The sequence below is a fragment of the Cydia fagiglandana genome, chromosome 4 (genome assembly GCF_963556715.1).
Source record: "Cydia fagiglandana chromosome 4, ilCydFagi1.1, whole genome shotgun sequence".
Lineage (NCBI taxonomy): Eukaryota > Metazoa > Arthropoda > Insecta > Lepidoptera > Tortricidae > Cydia > Cydia fagiglandana.
This window is the reverse complement of record NC_085935.1, coordinates 9,046,162-9,065,148: the sequence shown is the minus strand read 5'-3', so window position 1 is coordinate 9,065,148 and position 18,987 is coordinate 9,046,162. Positions and strand designations below refer to the sequence as shown.

General features: G+C 37.0%; 1 protein-coding gene across 3 annotated transcripts; it reads left to right on the top strand.

The window, feature by feature from the left end:
• Nucleotides 1-403: 403 nt before the first annotated feature.
• LOC134663645 (golgin subfamily A member 1-like) lies at nucleotides 404-18,058 on the top strand. Of its 3 annotated transcripts, XM_063520067.1 has the most exons (14): nucleotides 404-534; nucleotides 824-961; nucleotides 4,914-4,964; nucleotides 5,339-5,510; nucleotides 5,813-5,970; nucleotides 6,411-6,573; nucleotides 7,465-7,616; nucleotides 8,642-8,788; nucleotides 9,500-9,577; nucleotides 14,791-15,014; nucleotides 15,366-15,522; nucleotides 15,891-16,046; nucleotides 16,684-16,796; nucleotides 17,871-18,058. In XM_063520067.1, exons 2-14 carry the CDS (start codon nucleotides 845-847, stop codon nucleotides 18,049-18,051), a joined length of 1,869 nt encoding a protein of 622 aa, XP_063376137.1. In that variant the 5' UTR covers nucleotides 404-534; nucleotides 824-844; the 3' UTR covers nucleotides 18,052-18,058. The 3 variants fall into 3 exon arrangements, with proteins under 3 accessions (XP_063376137.1, XP_063376139.1, XP_063376140.1); XM_063520069.1 differs by lacking the exon at nucleotides 9,500-9,577; XM_063520070.1 differs by lacking the exons at nucleotides 8,642-8,788; nucleotides 9,500-9,577.
• Nucleotides 18,059-18,987: the final 929 nt, after the last annotated feature.

Genomic DNA, 18,987 nt, shown 5'->3' with positions numbered 1-18,987 from the left:
CTCAGCATTGCTCCAAGCAATTTTACTAATTTTAGGGTTGGCACCACTTGACTTCCTTTTGCGTGCACGACCACAGATAATCACTTGAATTTTGACAACCCTAAATAGCCGAAAGGGATAGTGCTATATGATAGAAAGGAACAGCATGATTCGACCCTGGGCTATAACCGCGAAAATCGAAGTTCGCAAATTGAGGGGATTTTTCTCTGTCACTCTGATTACGCCTTCATTGGAGTAAATGAGAAAGATCCCCGCAATTCGCGAATTTCGGTTTTCGCGGTAGCCGCTCTGATCCGCTGTCAAACTTCGGTTTTGTTGGAAGTTTCCTTTCTGTACGGTAGTACTATTACTTATTCTGTGGCTGAGCTGAGCGTAGCGCTTAATTGTCAATGTCATGTGTCAATTCATTCGATTGAGTCACCTTTTTTCTTGTCATTTCGCCAAAGAATTGATTGTTGTATATTTATATTAGTTACAAGATCCATGTTTAGTGTTGCATTTTGATACAATTGCTTTTATAGATGTCCTGATATGGTAAGTAGTTCCTCAATTAAAACTACTGGTACTGTACTGGTTACGTTACGTCTCTTAATTGTTATGGTTAATACCTTGTGAACTAAATGGGTCTTTAATTGGATGTTATCAGAGTAACTTGCAAACTAGGGTAAATTCTTTTATCAGTATGAATATATTTTGTGAAAAGGTGAGGTGAGGCTGCTACTGCGTAACTACTGCGCCTGATATGTTTTCTAGAAACATTTAAGACTAACATGTAACATTTTAACATTGATTTTGTCAACTGTATATAATTATGTATTTGCAGGCTCGCCTATAATTAGGCAGAATGTTCGCCAGTTTGAAAAGCAAAATAAAAGAGGAGACAGGCAGTGACATAAGTAAATTGACTAGCAGTTGGCGCACTGGTGCCTTTTTGGGCCGCATTACATTGAGAGATGACTCGGTGAGTGTTCTGATTATTTACCTTGACCTGTTGCAACTTTAAGCAATCTACACTAGTTTTACAAGAAAGCTGATTATTATTGAATGTTGAAGGTGATATAAATACTTTTCTGCCCAACATGACCCAATAAATGAAGATAATTTATATGTATGTATCATTATCAAAGTGTTTGTTAAATATAAGCCCCACAGGCATTTCAAATCTTAAATATTAGCCTAATATTTTTTTTTTATAAAATGGGCCAGTGTGACAGCCGTTTGTAAAAATTATTACTATTAAAGCTGATTTAGACGGTGCGCGAAGTTGCATGCGATTTTAGCTACATTGGGAACTGTTGGTTACATCCAATTCAATCAATCAAAACCCTGGGTACCTATCAAATATACCTTATCGTTAAACGACCATTTCAGCTAGATGACATAAAATTTAAATACACAGTCAGCATATAGTCAATTCAGCTGCGTCGACATGAAAGTAGAATACTCAGTCAGCAAAGAGTCAATTTAGCTGGATGGCTAAGAATTAGAATGACTAAGTAGCTAAACGTCTGGAAATATAAATAGTCCGTATGATTAGAATAGAATAGAATAGAATAGAATAGAATAGAAATACATTTATTTATGACAAACAAACAAACACAGATGACAAAAACATGTTGACAAATATACAATGTATAACATTTAGTGAAAAATGCCATAAAAGGGTCACAACTCAGCATGTTGCTGGCAAAGCCAGCGCTGTTCTTCCGTTGTAACCCAGGCGTACGCCGTTCGACGACGAGGCGGTTATGCTATGATTTACTAAACTAATTAAAAACTAGAACTATACCTAAAACATAAAATTGAAACTAAAACTATTATATACAACTTCAACATTGCGGCAATTGCCGTATCTGGAACAGGCCTGACAGCCAAGTGACAGCTGGCCGCCACGCCATGGCCACGTCACACGGCACGACACCAGTTGCCTATTTTATAAAGCTACAAGTTACAATTTACAAGCGGAAGTCTCGTTCTAACACATAGGGTTAGAAAGAGACTTCCGCTTGTAAATTGTAACTTGTAGCTTTATAAAATAGGCCACAGCACGGCCATATTTGTGCTATGACACAGCTATCCACGTGTACATTTTGTGCAGAAAACTTAAAAACTTCTAGTCGTAAAAGCTTTAAACAAACCAAACTATATCACTAAATTAATTATTTGGAAAAGACGAACAAATTAAAAAATAGTGCAGAAATGGTTGGCTCATGGGACATAACTACAGGACTATTAGAATACCTAATAAGCCAGAAGTAAAATTATTTGGTGGACGTGAACACAGAACGAGTTAATAGCTAAACGTCTGGAAATGTAATGTGTCAATGTGTTTACAATTCAAAGTATGCGCGGGAAGGTATTAATTTCAAGTGTCATCAAAATCAAGACGTTTTGCTAACGAGTCGTTTGGCATTTATTCCATTTAGTGAAAAAGACATTACACAATACAGACTATTTACCGTTTATGTCTTTTAAGTATTAAAGACAATCGGAGATAATGACGTTTTGCTGCTACGTCATTCTAAATTGTAACGTTATAAGATCCAGACGTTTTGCTAAAGAGGCATTTAACATTCATGTCTATGTAGTCACAAAGACATAACACAATCCAGACATTTGAGCTATAATATCTTTTAGCGATAAGGTCAAATCGATAGGGACCCAAAACCCTCAATGTAATAAAACTCGCATCATCTAAATGAGCCCTTAGTATATATCTTCTAATAAGCAACCATGCAACTAGAATATGCTTTAGTTTTGTCTTTCATAAGGCCTGATTCGAATTCAATCTGCCAAATTGAAAACCCTATTAATGGTACTGAAGCTAGCTGAATCAAGATTTGTTTTTCCATAATTTATTGAAAATTTGTTTAAAAATTGTTATTTATAAGTAAATTCATCATTTTCCATTTCTTCCCGCTCCTGTCGTTAGTTTTGTTGTATGCCCTCCATCATACATCCGACAGTGTTTTTTGACAGTTTCTTAGTTTGAGTCCTATCAAGAACAATGTTTATTTTGAAATATTATATTGCATATAGTTTTTGTTGTTTTAACGAACTAATTCCTTGGACACTCCACTCCATACCGTTCAATAGGTCAATACTGTGGGACTTTGTTGAATCAAGTTTTTTGGTCCGATTTCGAGGGTACTGGCTTAAGCATGCTGATTGCCTCATAAACATCGTGGATCATCTCCAAATATTATCAAAGTAATATTGGAAATCCGCATTATTAAACTAAAGCTGCGAACCGTTTCTTTTAGTGATGTTGGTGTCGATTTCTCTGTCGAAAAGTAACCAATGCCCGGTAACTGACACCACATCGACGAAATTCCTGATACGCCAGATATTTGAAGATATGTCTAGATCCTCATTGTTTCATGGATATTGCAATGAAATTACCTTTCAGTATTGGTATAATATTAGGTAACAGGTTATGTTGGAAATTAGTTATGTGCAAGTTTCTTCCATACTTATCAAGTTTTTGACAGCAATTTGGCGCCTAATTAAAAAGACGGCGGCGTTTATTTGATTTTTTTGATCATCTTAGAATTGACAAAAAAAAAAATTTTTTGGTATAATAATTTTGTGATTCTGATAATTATAATGTCGTAGTGTATATACAGGGTGAAATTTAATTCACTGGCCAAATTGAAACAACCGAAAGAGCTCGAAAAAATATTAAACACGTGTTTTTTCTTTTAATACCGCTCAGTACATTTTTTTCGAAATAACTCATCATCAAGTTGTCCTAAAAACCTCGTACGTTATGGTGAACCGACAACTACCCACTACACCCGCTTTTATCTTATCAGTTAAGGTCATTGACACCCGCCCCTCCCGCTGTTTGCAATCGCGTCACCAATTATGAACCCTATTGCAGCGAGATTACCTACATAAGTTGCTAATTTTTCCTTTCATATTAACGGGCTTTTAATCTAAAATGTTATTTTTAATCTAAAATGTTATTTTTAATCTAAAATGTTATTTTTAATCTAAATGTTATTTCTGACTAATGAATTAACAAAACGTCCGTGGCTTAAAAACAATGAGTAAAAACTAGGTCAGGAATCTTTGCATTCAGGCGTATTTAAAAAATTGAATCAACTTACGTACATTTGATTAACAATCGACGCAATTAACGAAAGTCCCACGAGATGGTACTCTTGGATTCAATCCTTGTCTGCGAAGGCGTGGAACGGATTCCATTTCGTATAATCTTTGTGCACCACGTAAACACTCACCACTTAATAAATAACACACCGTACCACTTCGTAATATTCCCGGTTCGAAAACATTTTTTTTAACCTTAGTACGCGCGCGATGGTTATTTTAAGGTTGGCGAGTGACGAGTGACTAATCATTTATGCTTACCGTTATGTTTACCGCTAGCGCGGAATGGTTTAGTTTAGACTACCCTCGAAATTGATAAACCTGCCTACCATCGCCAACACTAACAGGGTGGACTCTATTGCAACGATTATAAGGTTTAGTGAAGGTCAGATAAGGGTTTTGCTGATGTTGTTGTTAAAACCTACTTTTAGGTTTGTTTACATTTGTGGTAATAGGGTGACCACGACTCATGGAAAATATTTAAAAATTGAAAAATGAAAATTAAAAAAAAGTGTACTCTTTTTTTTCGCTAAATAGGTTCCTTAAGTGTAACCTAGTGCCGGGAATGAATATGGCCAGTGAATTAAATTTCACCCTGTATAAAGTAAGCTAGAAAATATCCAAGAAAAATCACTCTGAATTTGTCAAATTTGTTTCGAATCAGGCCTTATAACGGCTGTCTCCGCACAAATACTACAACATCCATATTTAGCTGTATTATTTAGTATGGCGACGGCCGCTACATGACAGCACTGCTATCCTAGGAAAACCTATCTTTACTAATGCACAATACATAACAGTCTACCGCCAGCCCGTCCAGCTCCGGGGGACAGGGAGACACAACATCAGATGTAAGTTTATTCTTCTGGTATTAATAACTCTTTTATGCCAAATAATTTTGTAGCACTGAATCATTTGGTTCATGATACTAATGATTAATTAAAGAGATGGATATAAAAAAACAATTCAAAGTAAAAATCTTCTTAAATGAAATTGAAAATCTTATGATCTCTATTGTTTACTGAATGTCTCATATAAAATGTATTACTATTTTTCGTCACAGAAAATATTTTTCTTCTTCTTTCTTTATAAGTCTTTATTTTGTACAAAATAAAATTGAAATTGATTAAATTAGCATTCTATAACAATCTTTTACAAATTGTATAAATTAATAGAAAGTTACTCTTAAGATATATTATTGTTTAAAAGAAGTACTTGTTTTTAGTCTATATCCCCACAATTGGAGTCCTACCTATCAGACCGCACGGGCGGGAGAGTGGATCAAGCTGCTCTGCAGCAGCAGTACTCATCACAACTGGAGGCAAAGCTGAAAGAGAGGGATTCATATTGGGAACAGAAAATAGAGGAGTTGAGACTGTCTTTGGCATCTGTTCAAGGTATTGAGATACAAATTTTATCCAGAGTAAACCATAACTGTCAAAAACTAATATAATAATGAACCCTAGAAAAATTGAGGATAAATTTTCTTTAAGTCGTAACTCCTTTCACATCAATTGTGAGAAACGCAGTTGGAAATATATGGTAGAAAAGCCTATACCTCTCATATCAATGGGTCATCAATGGGTGCACTTGCTCTGACTGACTGTATTTTGAGGCAGATGGTGGTGGCATAAAGGTTTTCTACTTTTAATTTGTAGGTACTACATGCCTCATAACAAACATAACAACATGTTTACAGGGGAGGAAGCATTGGCAGCCCAGTCGGTGGCGCGGGCGGCGCAGGCGGAAGCGGCGAGAGCAGCGGCGGAGCGCGACGCGGCTCAGAAGCAACTGGCGGAGTACCGGGCGCGCCTGGCGGCGGCCGAGCGCGCTCAGGAGCGCCTCGACACGCTTACTGTGAGTTAAGCCCTATTTAGACGATGCGAGAACTCGTATGCGAGTTTCATTACATTGTTGTTTTTGATCAGTCGGTTGAATTGGACGTAACCAACAGTTCGCAATGTAACTAAAATCGCATGCGAAACCGCCGTCTAAATCAGATCCAAGTCGCACTGCCAGTGCAGTCGGCGACGCGGGTGACGCAGGCCTAAGCAACTGGCGCTATTCTAACTTAAATGTCTTAAAGCATTCTCTAAAAGTCAGGCTAAAGTGAAATTTAGTTTTTTGCACGATTGCACACAACATGAAAGTAGACACAAGTTAAGACTATGGGTTAGTGGCACCGATCACAATTATTGAGGGATAGTCAATGGTACCTACTCAGCCGAAAAATTTAGCTAACATTTTAACGGTGCCGCTTTGGTGCATAATATATTTAATGAAATTTTTGTGTCCAGGAGGAGATGGAGGTCGCGCGGCGGGAGTGGGCGCGCTCGCGCAGCTTGGAGGCGGCGCGGCTCGAAGAGGCGGAGGCGCGCGTGCGCGACCTGGCCGACGAGCTCGCTCTACTGCGCGCCGCCGCGCCGCCCGCCTCCCGCCACCACCACATGCACGACGACGGTACTGCACCACTCTAGGCTTAGGGTCAGTTGCACCAACCACATTTGACAGACTGCCTGCCAGACTGAACGTCAGCTGGCGCGCCCGGGCGTTTTACTATGAAACTTTCCATACATCAAAATTTAGCGAACTCTTTAACGATACAAACAGTTTGGTGCAACCGACCCTTATACACTTGCTGTTAGCCTACGCAGCGAGGTTAAGCGAAACCACAGAACACCTAGTTTCAAAAGAAGTAGTTAGAGCAATTTTTTCATGAAACCGATGCTGCCAAAAATACGGGGGACGAGGTGAGCGAGTCCCGTGCCGTGATTGGTCCATGCAAAGACAAATGGAGTAAAACTACCGTATTTGTGGCAGAGGGGGTAGCGCGACTAGGTATTAGGTAATGCTATGTCTGGAGAATGTCTTGTCTGTGGGCGAAACGGAAGCGCGCCCTACCTCGTCATCGAGCTGGCTTGGCTGTCGTGCGAGCCGTTACGCCACCCGGCTCTGAGCACTATCACATACTCAACTACATTAAGGTTGACGAAATTTAAAGTGAGCCGATCTCACGAACAAGTTTGAACAAGATCGGCTCACTTTATATTTCGTCAACTTTACTACTCATGTCATGATTCTTATACGAGCAGAATCTTGTCTGTATTGGTCGCGGGCAAAGCGAGAGAAAGCAACTTATTAAAAAAAAGAGGCAAACGTGTTATCGTGCTGCCCAATGTTTCCATGAAATTTCAATGGCCGAAGGTAACCGCACCTTTTAGGTCTTAATTCAAAGTTCATGCTGATTGATTGGTCCTAAACTAGATTAAAAAGATATGTTAATACGAATTCCCACCATAATAATCGAGACTTGTAATGATTGCTTTTGCCTAAAAATAGTAAATATTGTAGACAAACGCGAAGTAAGCCCGACCGGGTGCGAGGAGTACGACCGCGTGGCCCGCGAGCGCGCCGTGCTGGCGCGACAGCTGCAGGAGGCCAAGATGGCGCTGGCGGACGTCAAGACCTCCTGGAGCGGACAGATCGCCTCGCTCGAAACGCAGGTTCACACTTTATTATACTTTTAATATTTATTATTAAGTACTTAGGGTCAAGGAGGGAACAGTGGCTCGGTAGAAAACTCGGTAGAGAACTTAAAGGCCGGGTACAGTGGCTCACTAGGTACCTAATTTCAACACGAGTGAAGCGATACAGGGGCGACTGAGCTACTGTTTCCGCCATGACCCTACTTCACGTGCGAGCCGAAAATGAAATTCAGAATTAGATACAGTGAACTGAAAATAGTAAGAGAATTGTGAGGCATTATTTTGTAATATTATAATATATATTTTATTATAAATAAAAAATATTCTATTATATTCTATTCTATGTAAGTGAGACTGAGAAGGCAAGCAGCTGTACTATGAAGCGGTAATTTCATTAAATAAACGCCCGCAGAGGTCAAGTTAAATTTTAAATATCATATTATGCAGTTTTAAACATAAAATATCTATAAAAAAGCAACTCTCAACCTGTTTACACATCTCTGTAATATACACTGACTAAGTAGTATTAAGAGTATTAACATAATGCAATCCAGTGTAAATAAACTGATTTGTATTTTAATAATGCACATTTTGTTGGTTTGCATGGATTTATTTGCATGAAGTAATGTTTTGGTGCAACGTGTTTTACTACAGTTGATAAAAAGTAATTTCTAAACACTAACTTAATAACAATGAAATACAGTTGGTAAATGTGACATTATTGGGACTATTTCCACATATCAATTTTATACCGTGTATGCCAACATAACTACGAGTGTTTATGTTTTATTTTTACTATCTGTAAATAATCCATTCGTTCTGCGTCGTCATATATTCGCTAGGCAGTTATTGGCATAATAGTATAAGTATATAGTACCTGTTAGTTTAGTATTATGTTACTACACCTGTTAATTCCTATAATTGGCTTCCTGTATCTATTATAATTTTTATGTTAATGTCATAGCTGTTGGATCTCCAAATGAGTAATATAAATATAAATATGCATTTTTTGCATGTATTGTCATATGGGGTTATACCTCTAGGTGGCGCGACTGTCGCGCCAAGCCGGCGAAGAGGGCGCGGAACGGAGAAGAGTCGAAACTGAGAATCAAGAGGTTCACGAGAAACTTCTCAATATGGCGGCCGAATTGGAGAAGGCCAAGCAGAATCTTATCAATAGCGAAGCGAAGGTAAGATTATATCCATATTTAAGAGCTCATCAAGATGCACACTAGCGCCACTGCAAAATAATCGTGATTATTTAAATTTAACAACAGGTATTAACGGATTGTATTTTATATTTAAGTACCTTTTGAATACATCAAACTAGTTCTTATGTTGCTGGATTCGTCGATCTATGCGTCACGTTGAGGGGCTCTTAAAGTAATCTCTAATCTATCTAATTTATCCAAACTTCTTATTATTATTATTTTTTCTTAGTATATGACATTTATTTCAGTTTATCCAAACTTGTTTCTAAGTAATGTGCCCTAATGATTAAAGTTGAACAAACATCATTAATAAACCTTAACCTAATGATTTATATTACGCAATGTCTATATTCCTTCGCTTGTTTTCTTGCATGACCTGTACATTATGTGCTAGTGCGTCATATGCTATTACTAAATTTCAAGTATTTCAACATTACGAAATCACAATGCCCTTTAGCCTTGCCATGGGGTTGTCTTCAATTTGTTATAATGGTTGAAACTAGCTGCTGCGCTTAATATGGACGATAATTAAATGTCATTCGAATACAAAACGAATTTTAAAACTATGTAGTTTACAATGGTTTGCCATTTTAAATAAATCTAGATTGTTTTCGAAGATATAGAACAGGTTAGATAGGTTATTAGAGCCCAACATAGTTGGGGTGGTAGCTGATTCGCTCGATTGGGCAGGTGGCGCGGCTGAGCGGCGAGGTGCACGCGCTGGCGATGGAGGTGAAGGGCCTGCGGAGCGCCGCCGACCACGAGGGCGTGAGTGCCACCCTCTACAGCATTTAGAGTGTACTGCATACATGTGGTAGTGTGACGCTGGTAGAATTATGTTAGGTCTATACTGATAACCAGTTAGAAGAGTATACTGACATTCATTTGATGTTTTATTTTTTTTAATTTTGCCTTGTTTATAAAAAAGCAGGTAAATTATAAAACAGATACACACCCGTAACTGTTCACAGATTCAGAGGTTCACTGATTACCAGTCCACCAGACTATTTCGGCCTGTCAGTTAAAAACAAAATTTGACAGCTCCGAACAACTGACAGGTTACTATCGTCCGGCCAGAGATATATATAACTCCGTATAAGATAAATAAAGTCTAAGAAAAAAACGTGCCTCGGATGTCAAGCAAAAGTCACTGCCGAATAGATGGCGCCATATACCTTTGGCCTATTGTCGTTTAGATGGCGTTGGCGACACTGTTTGATATTTAACAATTTTAACACGTATCAGTGAAAGAACATGGGTCATTGTGGAACAATAAAAATTAATAATCATATATCCGTAAACATATTTTAATTCATTTATACATTTTCAATTTTATTTTAAGTTTTAATCGTGTGTCGATAGATGGCAGTAAATGTACCGCGACTACAAAATTTACTTTGACAGGACCCCTCTATACTATCTATTCTTTTTGGTCCGGCGAACTGGTAATCTGTGCGCCCCTTTAGTTTACTCTTTCTATTCTGGATATGAGTATAGGAAACGCCAGCACAACTAGCTATTCTGTCTCTTGCAATATAGCATAGGGTAAATGCGCGCATTTTTTGCATTTTAGAAGAAAGTTATGTGACTAGGGTTCTAATCACATGAATTTTACAAGTGATTATTTAGCAAGCTTGTCCATCCCAGTAAACTTACATTTGTCATAACTTGTAAAATATCATGAGATTGAGCTAATTTGCTATCCCTTCAAAAACGCTTTAATCGGTGTATTTATTTCACGCCTACAAGACAAGTGCCCTCTGCCTATATTAGACATGCACATTACCAGCAATATGATTTCATTGATTATATAAATGAATATGCAAGTCATAGTTAGTGCCGTCGTAGAATTTTTAGCATGTCCAATTTAGGCCCCACGTCTGGTATTTTTCATTTTGTTTGATTTACAGATGAATAATATATCGTCGGCCTACGTCGCAAACCTCGTAACTCCATTTCAAGGAAATTAGTAATTGCTACCTTGGACAACAATACTTAAAGTCGCAAACCTCGTAATTCCCCCGGAGGAGTTACGAGGTTTGCGATTTAGGCCGACGATATGTATTTACATACTATGTGCAACTAACGAATCAGTATTTTTTGTTTCAAGAAATAGAACATATATGAGAAAGTACCTAGAGTTTGTACATTTTGCCATTCTCGCGTGCGTGCCTGAGCAGGTTTTTATGCAAACGTTAATTGTCCTGCAATTATCTGTAAACACAATGGGTGGGCTTTTTTGACTAAATATGGCACATTATAGAGTTAGGGACCCGGGTATGTCCTTAAACCACGTCCAAGACCACCGTTGGACGGGCAGCAGCGTCTCTCAAATTCGGTGTACTCAACTGCGATCGCCAACCCGCCTGCCAAGCGTGGCGATTATGGCATTCACCCCCCAAAAAAGGGGGAGGCCTATGTTCAGCAGTGGACGTCATATGGCTGAGATGATGATGATGATAGAGTTAGACCAAGAGAAGCCTACAATCTGTAATGAATTTGATAGCACACGCAGTGCAAGTATCATGTAATAATTTTAATACGTCATAATTTCATAGAAGTTTGACGTTTAAAATAACATTGGATAACCTGGGTCTTTGAATAACATCTAAAACCCTTTCTGTACCTAATCGGGTTCCTTTAATTTACCTATTGTTATTTTATTCTGTTATCTTAGATTTTTGACATTAGTTAATAGCACGAGAATTTGGGAATTAATTGAGTTAAAATAATGATAAAGGGATTGCTTGTTGCTATTATCTAAATCGCGGACACTGCTCGGCAATATTCACAATTCATATTCATATTTCACTGGTCACTTATTTAATTATTTAATTAACTTTATGTACCTTTAGGTACTTATCTACATATTTTACGAAATAGTAAATTGCGCTTTGAAACAGTAGTTCCTGAATGTTGTAACGTTGTTGTCTAGAAATATACAAGGATTTAAGAATGAGAATACATATTTCTATAGAATGTATTCTTACTAGTTGTACTTAGACTGTTGTTGAAATTAGAAAGAATAACTCTCTAGAGGCCTGTGTTTAATGGATAACAGGGTTGTATGCAAAATCGTAAATATATTGCTGTATATAATACAAATATATATGCAATGAAAATTTTACTGTAATACGTTATGCCTACGCATACGTTATGTATTTTGCCTGTATGAAATAAATATTATGTGAAATGTAATTTTAATTTCTCAATTCGATAATTTTTTATCAAGTTGCAGCATAACGAACCTGTTATAAATTATACTTTACCTATGTAATTAGCCATGGCCCTAGTAGATGAGTAAATAGTAGATAAAACTTAGACTGGTATATTTTGTGCTTATGACTTTAGATGTTTGAAATTTGAATATTATTGCACACAAGTTAGTTAGTAAAATAATTATTCCAATTTAAACTTTATCTGTGTTTTGATGGCAACTACCAACATGTGCAATATATTTTTATATTAAGATAGAGTTAGACCAAGATATGTCTGCAACGATTTTGATAGTACCTACAATGCAAGTGTTATTTATACGTCATAATTTCATAGAAGTTTGACATTTAAGATAACACTTGCACTGCGTGTGCTATCAAAATCGTTGCAGACTTATGTTTTGCCTGCATGTAAAACATCTTAATGTTATCATAAATATAATTATTAGGTATTTGTATTTATCGTGAAAATACGTCCGTCCCAATATTCAAGACATTATAATGTATTATATTGTATTAAAATATACCTTTACGTATTAACCCGGCATGCTTCATAAAACAAACTTCAACCGGTTGGTTCGGATGAATGAAAACATACAATAAAAATTTGTATTTTTGAATTATGAGTTGCAAGCGCATATATTTTATGTTATTACGAGAGATATTTTAATATTCAGTACTTATTGAGTACGTAACATATTTTCGTTGCGTTTTACTTAGCGAGTTTGAGTGTTGTTGTAAAATTAAAGATGGTGTTATTTTTACACGCTAGCCTACTACAGAGATAAGTTCCTATATGCAGACTATCACGTGATAACGATAATGTATCGGTAGCACGTAGATATGCCGTCATCATTCCGATGACACAGGTGTCAACGGCCACTCTTTTGTGCGCCAATCTTACTACAATATATACATACTCTATATACACTGTGACTCGAGATACTTATTCACCTTCAGAGTAAGTTAGATTTTAAATATTGTTAATTATTTTAATATGTTATTTTATGATACGTCTAGTTCATGTTGAAATTATTTCGATTTTAAAAGGACTATGTGCACTGTTTTTTTTACTTAATAAATTATTTTATTGAAAAATATTTTTAATTTCACCTGCATGTGGCTATGGGCTGTTTTTGTGGTTTTGGTACCTACTAATTGCATGTTTGGCTGACTAACATCCCGCTTTTACTTTATGATAGGTAATTTAAGCTATTCGATTTTAGTAAATATACATATGTAGTGTTGTACAAGTCATTTTAGTATCTGTCGATAAGGTACAATATGTTGTTTCAAAACATATATGAGAAAAATTTCATGAGTAGGTAAGTCGCTGGCCCAATATTACAGGGTTCTATGTTACATTTTCAAGATAGTTGAAATTCGACTTAATGTCACTATGGGAATGTTCAGATTTCAGTTCGATAAGAGTGAAGTTAAACCCTGTAATATTGGGCCAGCGAAGTGTATCCGGGTAGTTATGAATGTCGAAAACTGTCGGATAATTCCGAAAAGAGACTCTTATTATGATGGAATTTTGGATGGTTTTCATCTAATTGTCACAATTATCCTACATACGAATTTACCCTAATACACCTTGAATACTTTTAAAACATTCGTTATTTTTAGATAAGTAATTCTAATTAGCACAAGTATTACGAAGATTAATTTGGCGGTAAAATTAAGAGTCCACTGAGATCATCACGTGATTTACATAGGAGATTAGCTAGAACATTTAATCAATGTTATCATAACGTACGCGCGTATAAACTTTATAGCAGTGGCCTAATAGAATACTATTGTACTCTTACCCACGTAAGACCCACCATATAAAGTTTTCGAATTTTTAATTTGAACCTTATTCAATAAGTAAATTAGAACGAATTTCGTTAGTTTTAAAAAGCAATGAAACAAAAACGCTACTTTATTTGGTTAACGAAAGGTTCAAATTAGGTTGCACGAATATGTACATTGTACCTAATGTACATTTATTCTCAGGAGGTTATAAGTAACATTGTGTTGTATAAGAACGTGTGGTATTGGTATGTAGTGTGTTGCACGGGTATTACGTGAGCCGCCGCGCCGGCCAGCGCGACCGGCCCGGGGAATGTTGTCGCCAGTTCGCCTGGTTCGCCACTCTCCGCGTGATTGCGTTACCTTATAAACGTGTGTGTTGTTTTTGTAATGTTAAATGGTTTTCGAAGTGCTTTAAAATATTTGTATAGAGATTTGAAAACGGTTTTTTTGTTTATCGTTGGTTGTTTTCTTCTACCTAGTTATTCTACACTTTTACATTCATTACCTGTTGTTGCATAATAAACGAAATATCGAGGGGTGTTTATAGGAAATTGGGTACCGTTATTTTCCACAAAAATGGTTACTTTGTTTTGGACATATTGGGTTATAAGAATGCGTTTGTTTAGTTTTTAAGATTTTTTTTTATGCATTGGTGATTCGGTGGTAGAGACATCAGCCTAGATATAAGTGTTGAGGCTTTTTGTAGAAAATTTGTAAAATACCAATAGCAGCTTTAATTACTGAGTTTAGGATAGTTAGTTGCTATAACTCTTATGGTCACCACGGCCCGTCAGCAAGATTTAAAATTCTATCACCGGCTTAAGACCTGTTTATGTCTGCATTTTTAAGGCGATATTTATATTTATTACAGCAACCTCATTTTAATAATTAGCAGTAGGTATATAGGCTATTCGAGTCCTCGTGTGGAAAGTGTGCATTATCATTAACCAATAACACTGCTAATTTCAGGAAAAAACAATGGACCTTGAGAGTCGTATTGAAGAACTGATCGAGCAAAACCGAGAACTGTCGGAAGCACTCGAGAACGAACGGACGCTTGTCAAGATCCTTCGAGAGAAGATCGACAAGTCGAACCGGCTTTATGACGAGACGAAAGTCGAAGTCAACCATCTTAACTCGGTGGTGACGGATATGCAACACGATTATGTGGATATGCAGAGGAAGTATGACAAGTACGTACTCGTACAAGCGACATAATCTTCGGAATGTTGGCTTTAGGAGATTTATTCGCTTGTTTTTCTTATGCAAATATGTAACTATTTGTTGAGATGTACATAGTACATTCAGTCTTAAATAATGTCATTATTAGTTGGAGAAGAAATATTTCAAGATAGTTCCTGAACATTGTCCTTTTGTTTTGACTTTCAGTTGTTATCAAACTTCACATTGAAGAGAAATTTACTTAGTAATCTAAGTATAGTTGTTTTTTTATCATAGCGGGTTTGAGTACAGTTTGAGCGTCTGTACTTCCAACACATGTGTTATGACACAAGTAATATATAACCTATTATTATAATTTTCAGAGAAAAACGCGAAAAAGACGATGCGTTACTACGAAACGCGCACATGTCGCAAACGATCGAGATGAGCCAGTGCGACGTGCGGTACCAGGAGGCCGAGATAGCCGAGCTCAAGGCCAAGATAGTTGAACTGGAGACGCTCATAGCTCAGCACAAAGAGGTAAGGACGTAGATGACTTAAAAAAAAACCTATCTAAGAACCAGATAGATTTAGAACCACTTTAGATTTTAAAAAAGCCAGCCTGCAATCAGCCCTTTTATTCCCCAGGGGTTAAAAAATAACAATTAATAGGTATCATTTCAGTAATTCGTTAAGGTGAACGCAGTATTCCGATATAAAGGTACCTTACTTAAATTCGTAAATACGCAGACAGTTGAGGATCAGTAGAGATTTTATGAGTGTCGAAGAGATAACCAGTTCGTTAGAAAAAGATCACCAAACTGTTATAGTACAAGTGCTACACTTTGTTGTTAGGTACACCTATTTAGTTAAAAATATGTAATTTTAGTTAGGTACATTGTTTCCAGAACCAAGCAGCATGTATGTTAATAAAAGAAAACGACGAATCGCGGAAGGCAGAGATCGAGCAGCTAAACAGGAAGATAGACGAAATGGCGGAAAGCGAAAACTCACTCAAAAAGACTATACAAGACTTAGAAACTGAAATCTGTGATAAAAATAAGGTATGATAGCATTTTACTACCTAATTCCATTTAAACAAATCGTGATTATATCTTTCAATTTTGAAGAATATCACCATGTTACTAAACTAAAAGAATATATAAGATGTACAAAACTAAGAAGTTTACAGAGCCAAAACAAATATTGTTTACCCAAATATAAGAACATTTATGGCACTAGACTGTATACATATATATTGCCTAAAATATTAAATGATTTGCCAGAAGATACTAGATTAAAATATGTAAACGGGAAAAATAGAAAAAAAGTAATTAAGACGCACTTGTTACAATCTAACGACTTTAGTTACATATATTAAGAATTATAATTAGTATAAGATAGATATGTATATTGTCATGTTATTTTCTCGAACTCCCCATCGGCATACAAACCTCCTCAAGGTTTTGCCCACGATGGGTCTTGTAATAATAATTTACTTTATTTAGCTTATTGTTCAATAAATTAAAAAAAAATGATATTAAGGTGTGGAAAAAACCTCGATGCGACATTAAATAATAATGATCCTATTAACGTCGGAATTCCCATATCGTATTACCTTTATAGACCTTTACTAACTTACTGATTAAAAAAACACGCTAATATATAGGTTGGTTTAATGTTATATTATTTTATTGACAGAAAATTAAGACTTTAGACAATCGGATATCTGATATGAAGAAAACACTACAGCGAGAACTCCAAAGTAGTAAACCTGATCTACTCGCCGCGGAGGAACAAGACATTAGCAGACGGTAAGAGCCTAAAGACACATTTGTAAGTCTCGTTTACTAATCAATTGAATAAGTTATGGGTAACACTTGCAAACAGAAATAAATGTCATATCTAAAACTCACTGATTTCTCTAAAATAATCGTAAGCAAGATAACGATGGCATCGAAGCATTTTACTCAACAGCACTTTGAGCCATGTACTTAATAGTCAATATTTTTACCAAGCTTTCGTATATCCTCTGTATATTTTAATGTGTTTAACGTGTATACACGGTGTAACATGAGGAAACCGAATAATTTTAACCACGCATTTCTGAGGTCAAAAGAAGTAAAAAATGTAATATGAGTTTAGGTCAATATCACCAAATATTTTTTTTTATTTTTGTTTTGTTTTTTAATTTTTTTGAATGTATTTGTACATAAAAAATAAATGTTATACGTAAACTTGTCACTTAAAATTGATTTTTACATTTTTTTTTGTAGAACCTACTTTTTGCAAAGTGTTACTTGTCACTTTTTGACATCTATCAATAAGGATATTTAGACTACGTCCCATAACAGCAACATCACCATCAAAAAGGCCTTTAACACTATGTAAAAATAAAAACTTGGTTTTTTTTTAATTAATAATATCTCTGAAACTAGGCGAATTTCAAAAAAGCTTATAGGACATTTTTGTCTCTAAATATGATCAGGAATAAGCTGTTAAAATTATTCGGTTTACTCATGTTACACCGTGTATATGACCCAATAGCTATCTTAACTTAACAAATTAACAAATAAAAGACATACAGCTGTATTTAAATGTCAGTATTCAAATGTTATCCTACCAAATATCGGTTTTCTTACCTTCATCAGAATCTGCATTCTCGTATCGTGCAACATTTCAATTGAAATTATAGCGTCATGTAGGTACAGGTTAATTCACAAGAGCTGGCACGAATGAGTAAATGAAAATATCTGTGTGTATTGGTATACGGTCATACACACGTGTGCATGTGTCACTCATACAAAGAAAGTTTCGTTCAGTCCATTTGTGCCAGGTTTCGTGAAACAACCTGTACCTGTACCCGTATTCACGTGTAATATGTGCAGGTACCTGAAGCACGTGGTGCTGCGGTTCCTGACGGCGCGCGAGCTGGAGGCGCGGCAGCTGACGCGCGCGCTGGCCGTGCTGCTGCGCCTCTCCGCGCACGAGGAGGCCGCCCTGCGCGCCGCGCTGCCGCACGCGCAGCGCTCCGGCCTCGCCGCCTGGTTCCCCGGCCTCAACACCTGATAGGCCCGACACCACACCGCTCTACACTCTGCCCCAGATGTCTCCAAACCCCGGCCCAAGACGCGTTCCGATCCGGCCCGCCGACACACAAAGCGAGTGCCCACTGTCCGGCCCGCGGGAGCCAGGCTCCAGGGGTTCAGCGTTCATTGAGAGTGGAACTGTTCATAACAGCAGCAACCAGACAACTCCCCCGGCGCAAAAACCGACGGTGGCCCGCGCAAAAGTTTCTGAGGCGCAATATGGCCCTCTGGTAAAAAAAACTTTGGAGACTCTGGTTTCATATAGACACTTCATACGTATTTAGTAGTAGAGGGACGGGTTATAGGAAAGCTCTTAGAACGGTAAAACGTGTCTGCGTAAGATTCCCATCGCCCGACACCAATATGACCAGTCAGAGGCTTTATTCGACGTTCAATGCATACGCACTGCATACGGACGAAAGTTGTTAGAACGGTAAAATGTGCCTCCGTGGGAGGGAATCATATTATAGCAAAGGGTTTGCTTATTCGAAAATAGTTGAATACCTTACCCTCCAAACCTTGCAGAAAAATTAGAACTGGCTTCCTCTAACGTTGACACCGCGACGTCACTGATTAAAACTAGCTAGGAAATGATGCGGATTTGTATTTGACACTTTTTTATGATTACTAATGCAAGTCTAGATGTGAAATGAACACTAGTTTCGTTCGGGCAATAGAATTAAATTGCAAATTAAAGCGAATGAATGAACATATTTAGACGAACTAAAACAATTACTGGTCAAGCAATAAGAATGTGTCGCATGAATGTTTTGATAATTCATGATGTTTTGCATATTTCCTACATGTAATATGCTGCCTCAGTAAATGATACTGAATTACATTCCATATTGTTATCCTTCGAATATACATATGTATTGATATGATAGTCAAAAATTGGAGTTAGTGTTACGACACG

Bases quoted from the DNA above. Each gene is read 5' to 3' on its own strand.
- LOC134663645 (XM_063520067.1), top strand. From the start codon at position 845: ATGTTCGCCAGTTTGAAAAGCAAAATAAAAGAGGAGACAGGCAGTGAC. The intron at 15,015-15,365 runs GTACGTACTCGT...TATAATTTTCAG, and splicing joins ATGCAGAGGAAGTATGACAA to AGAAAAACGCGAAAAAGACG. The intron at 16,797-17,870 runs GTAAGAGCCTAA...TAATATGTGCAG, and splicing joins GAACAAGACATTAGCAGACG to GTACCTGAAGCACGTGGTGC.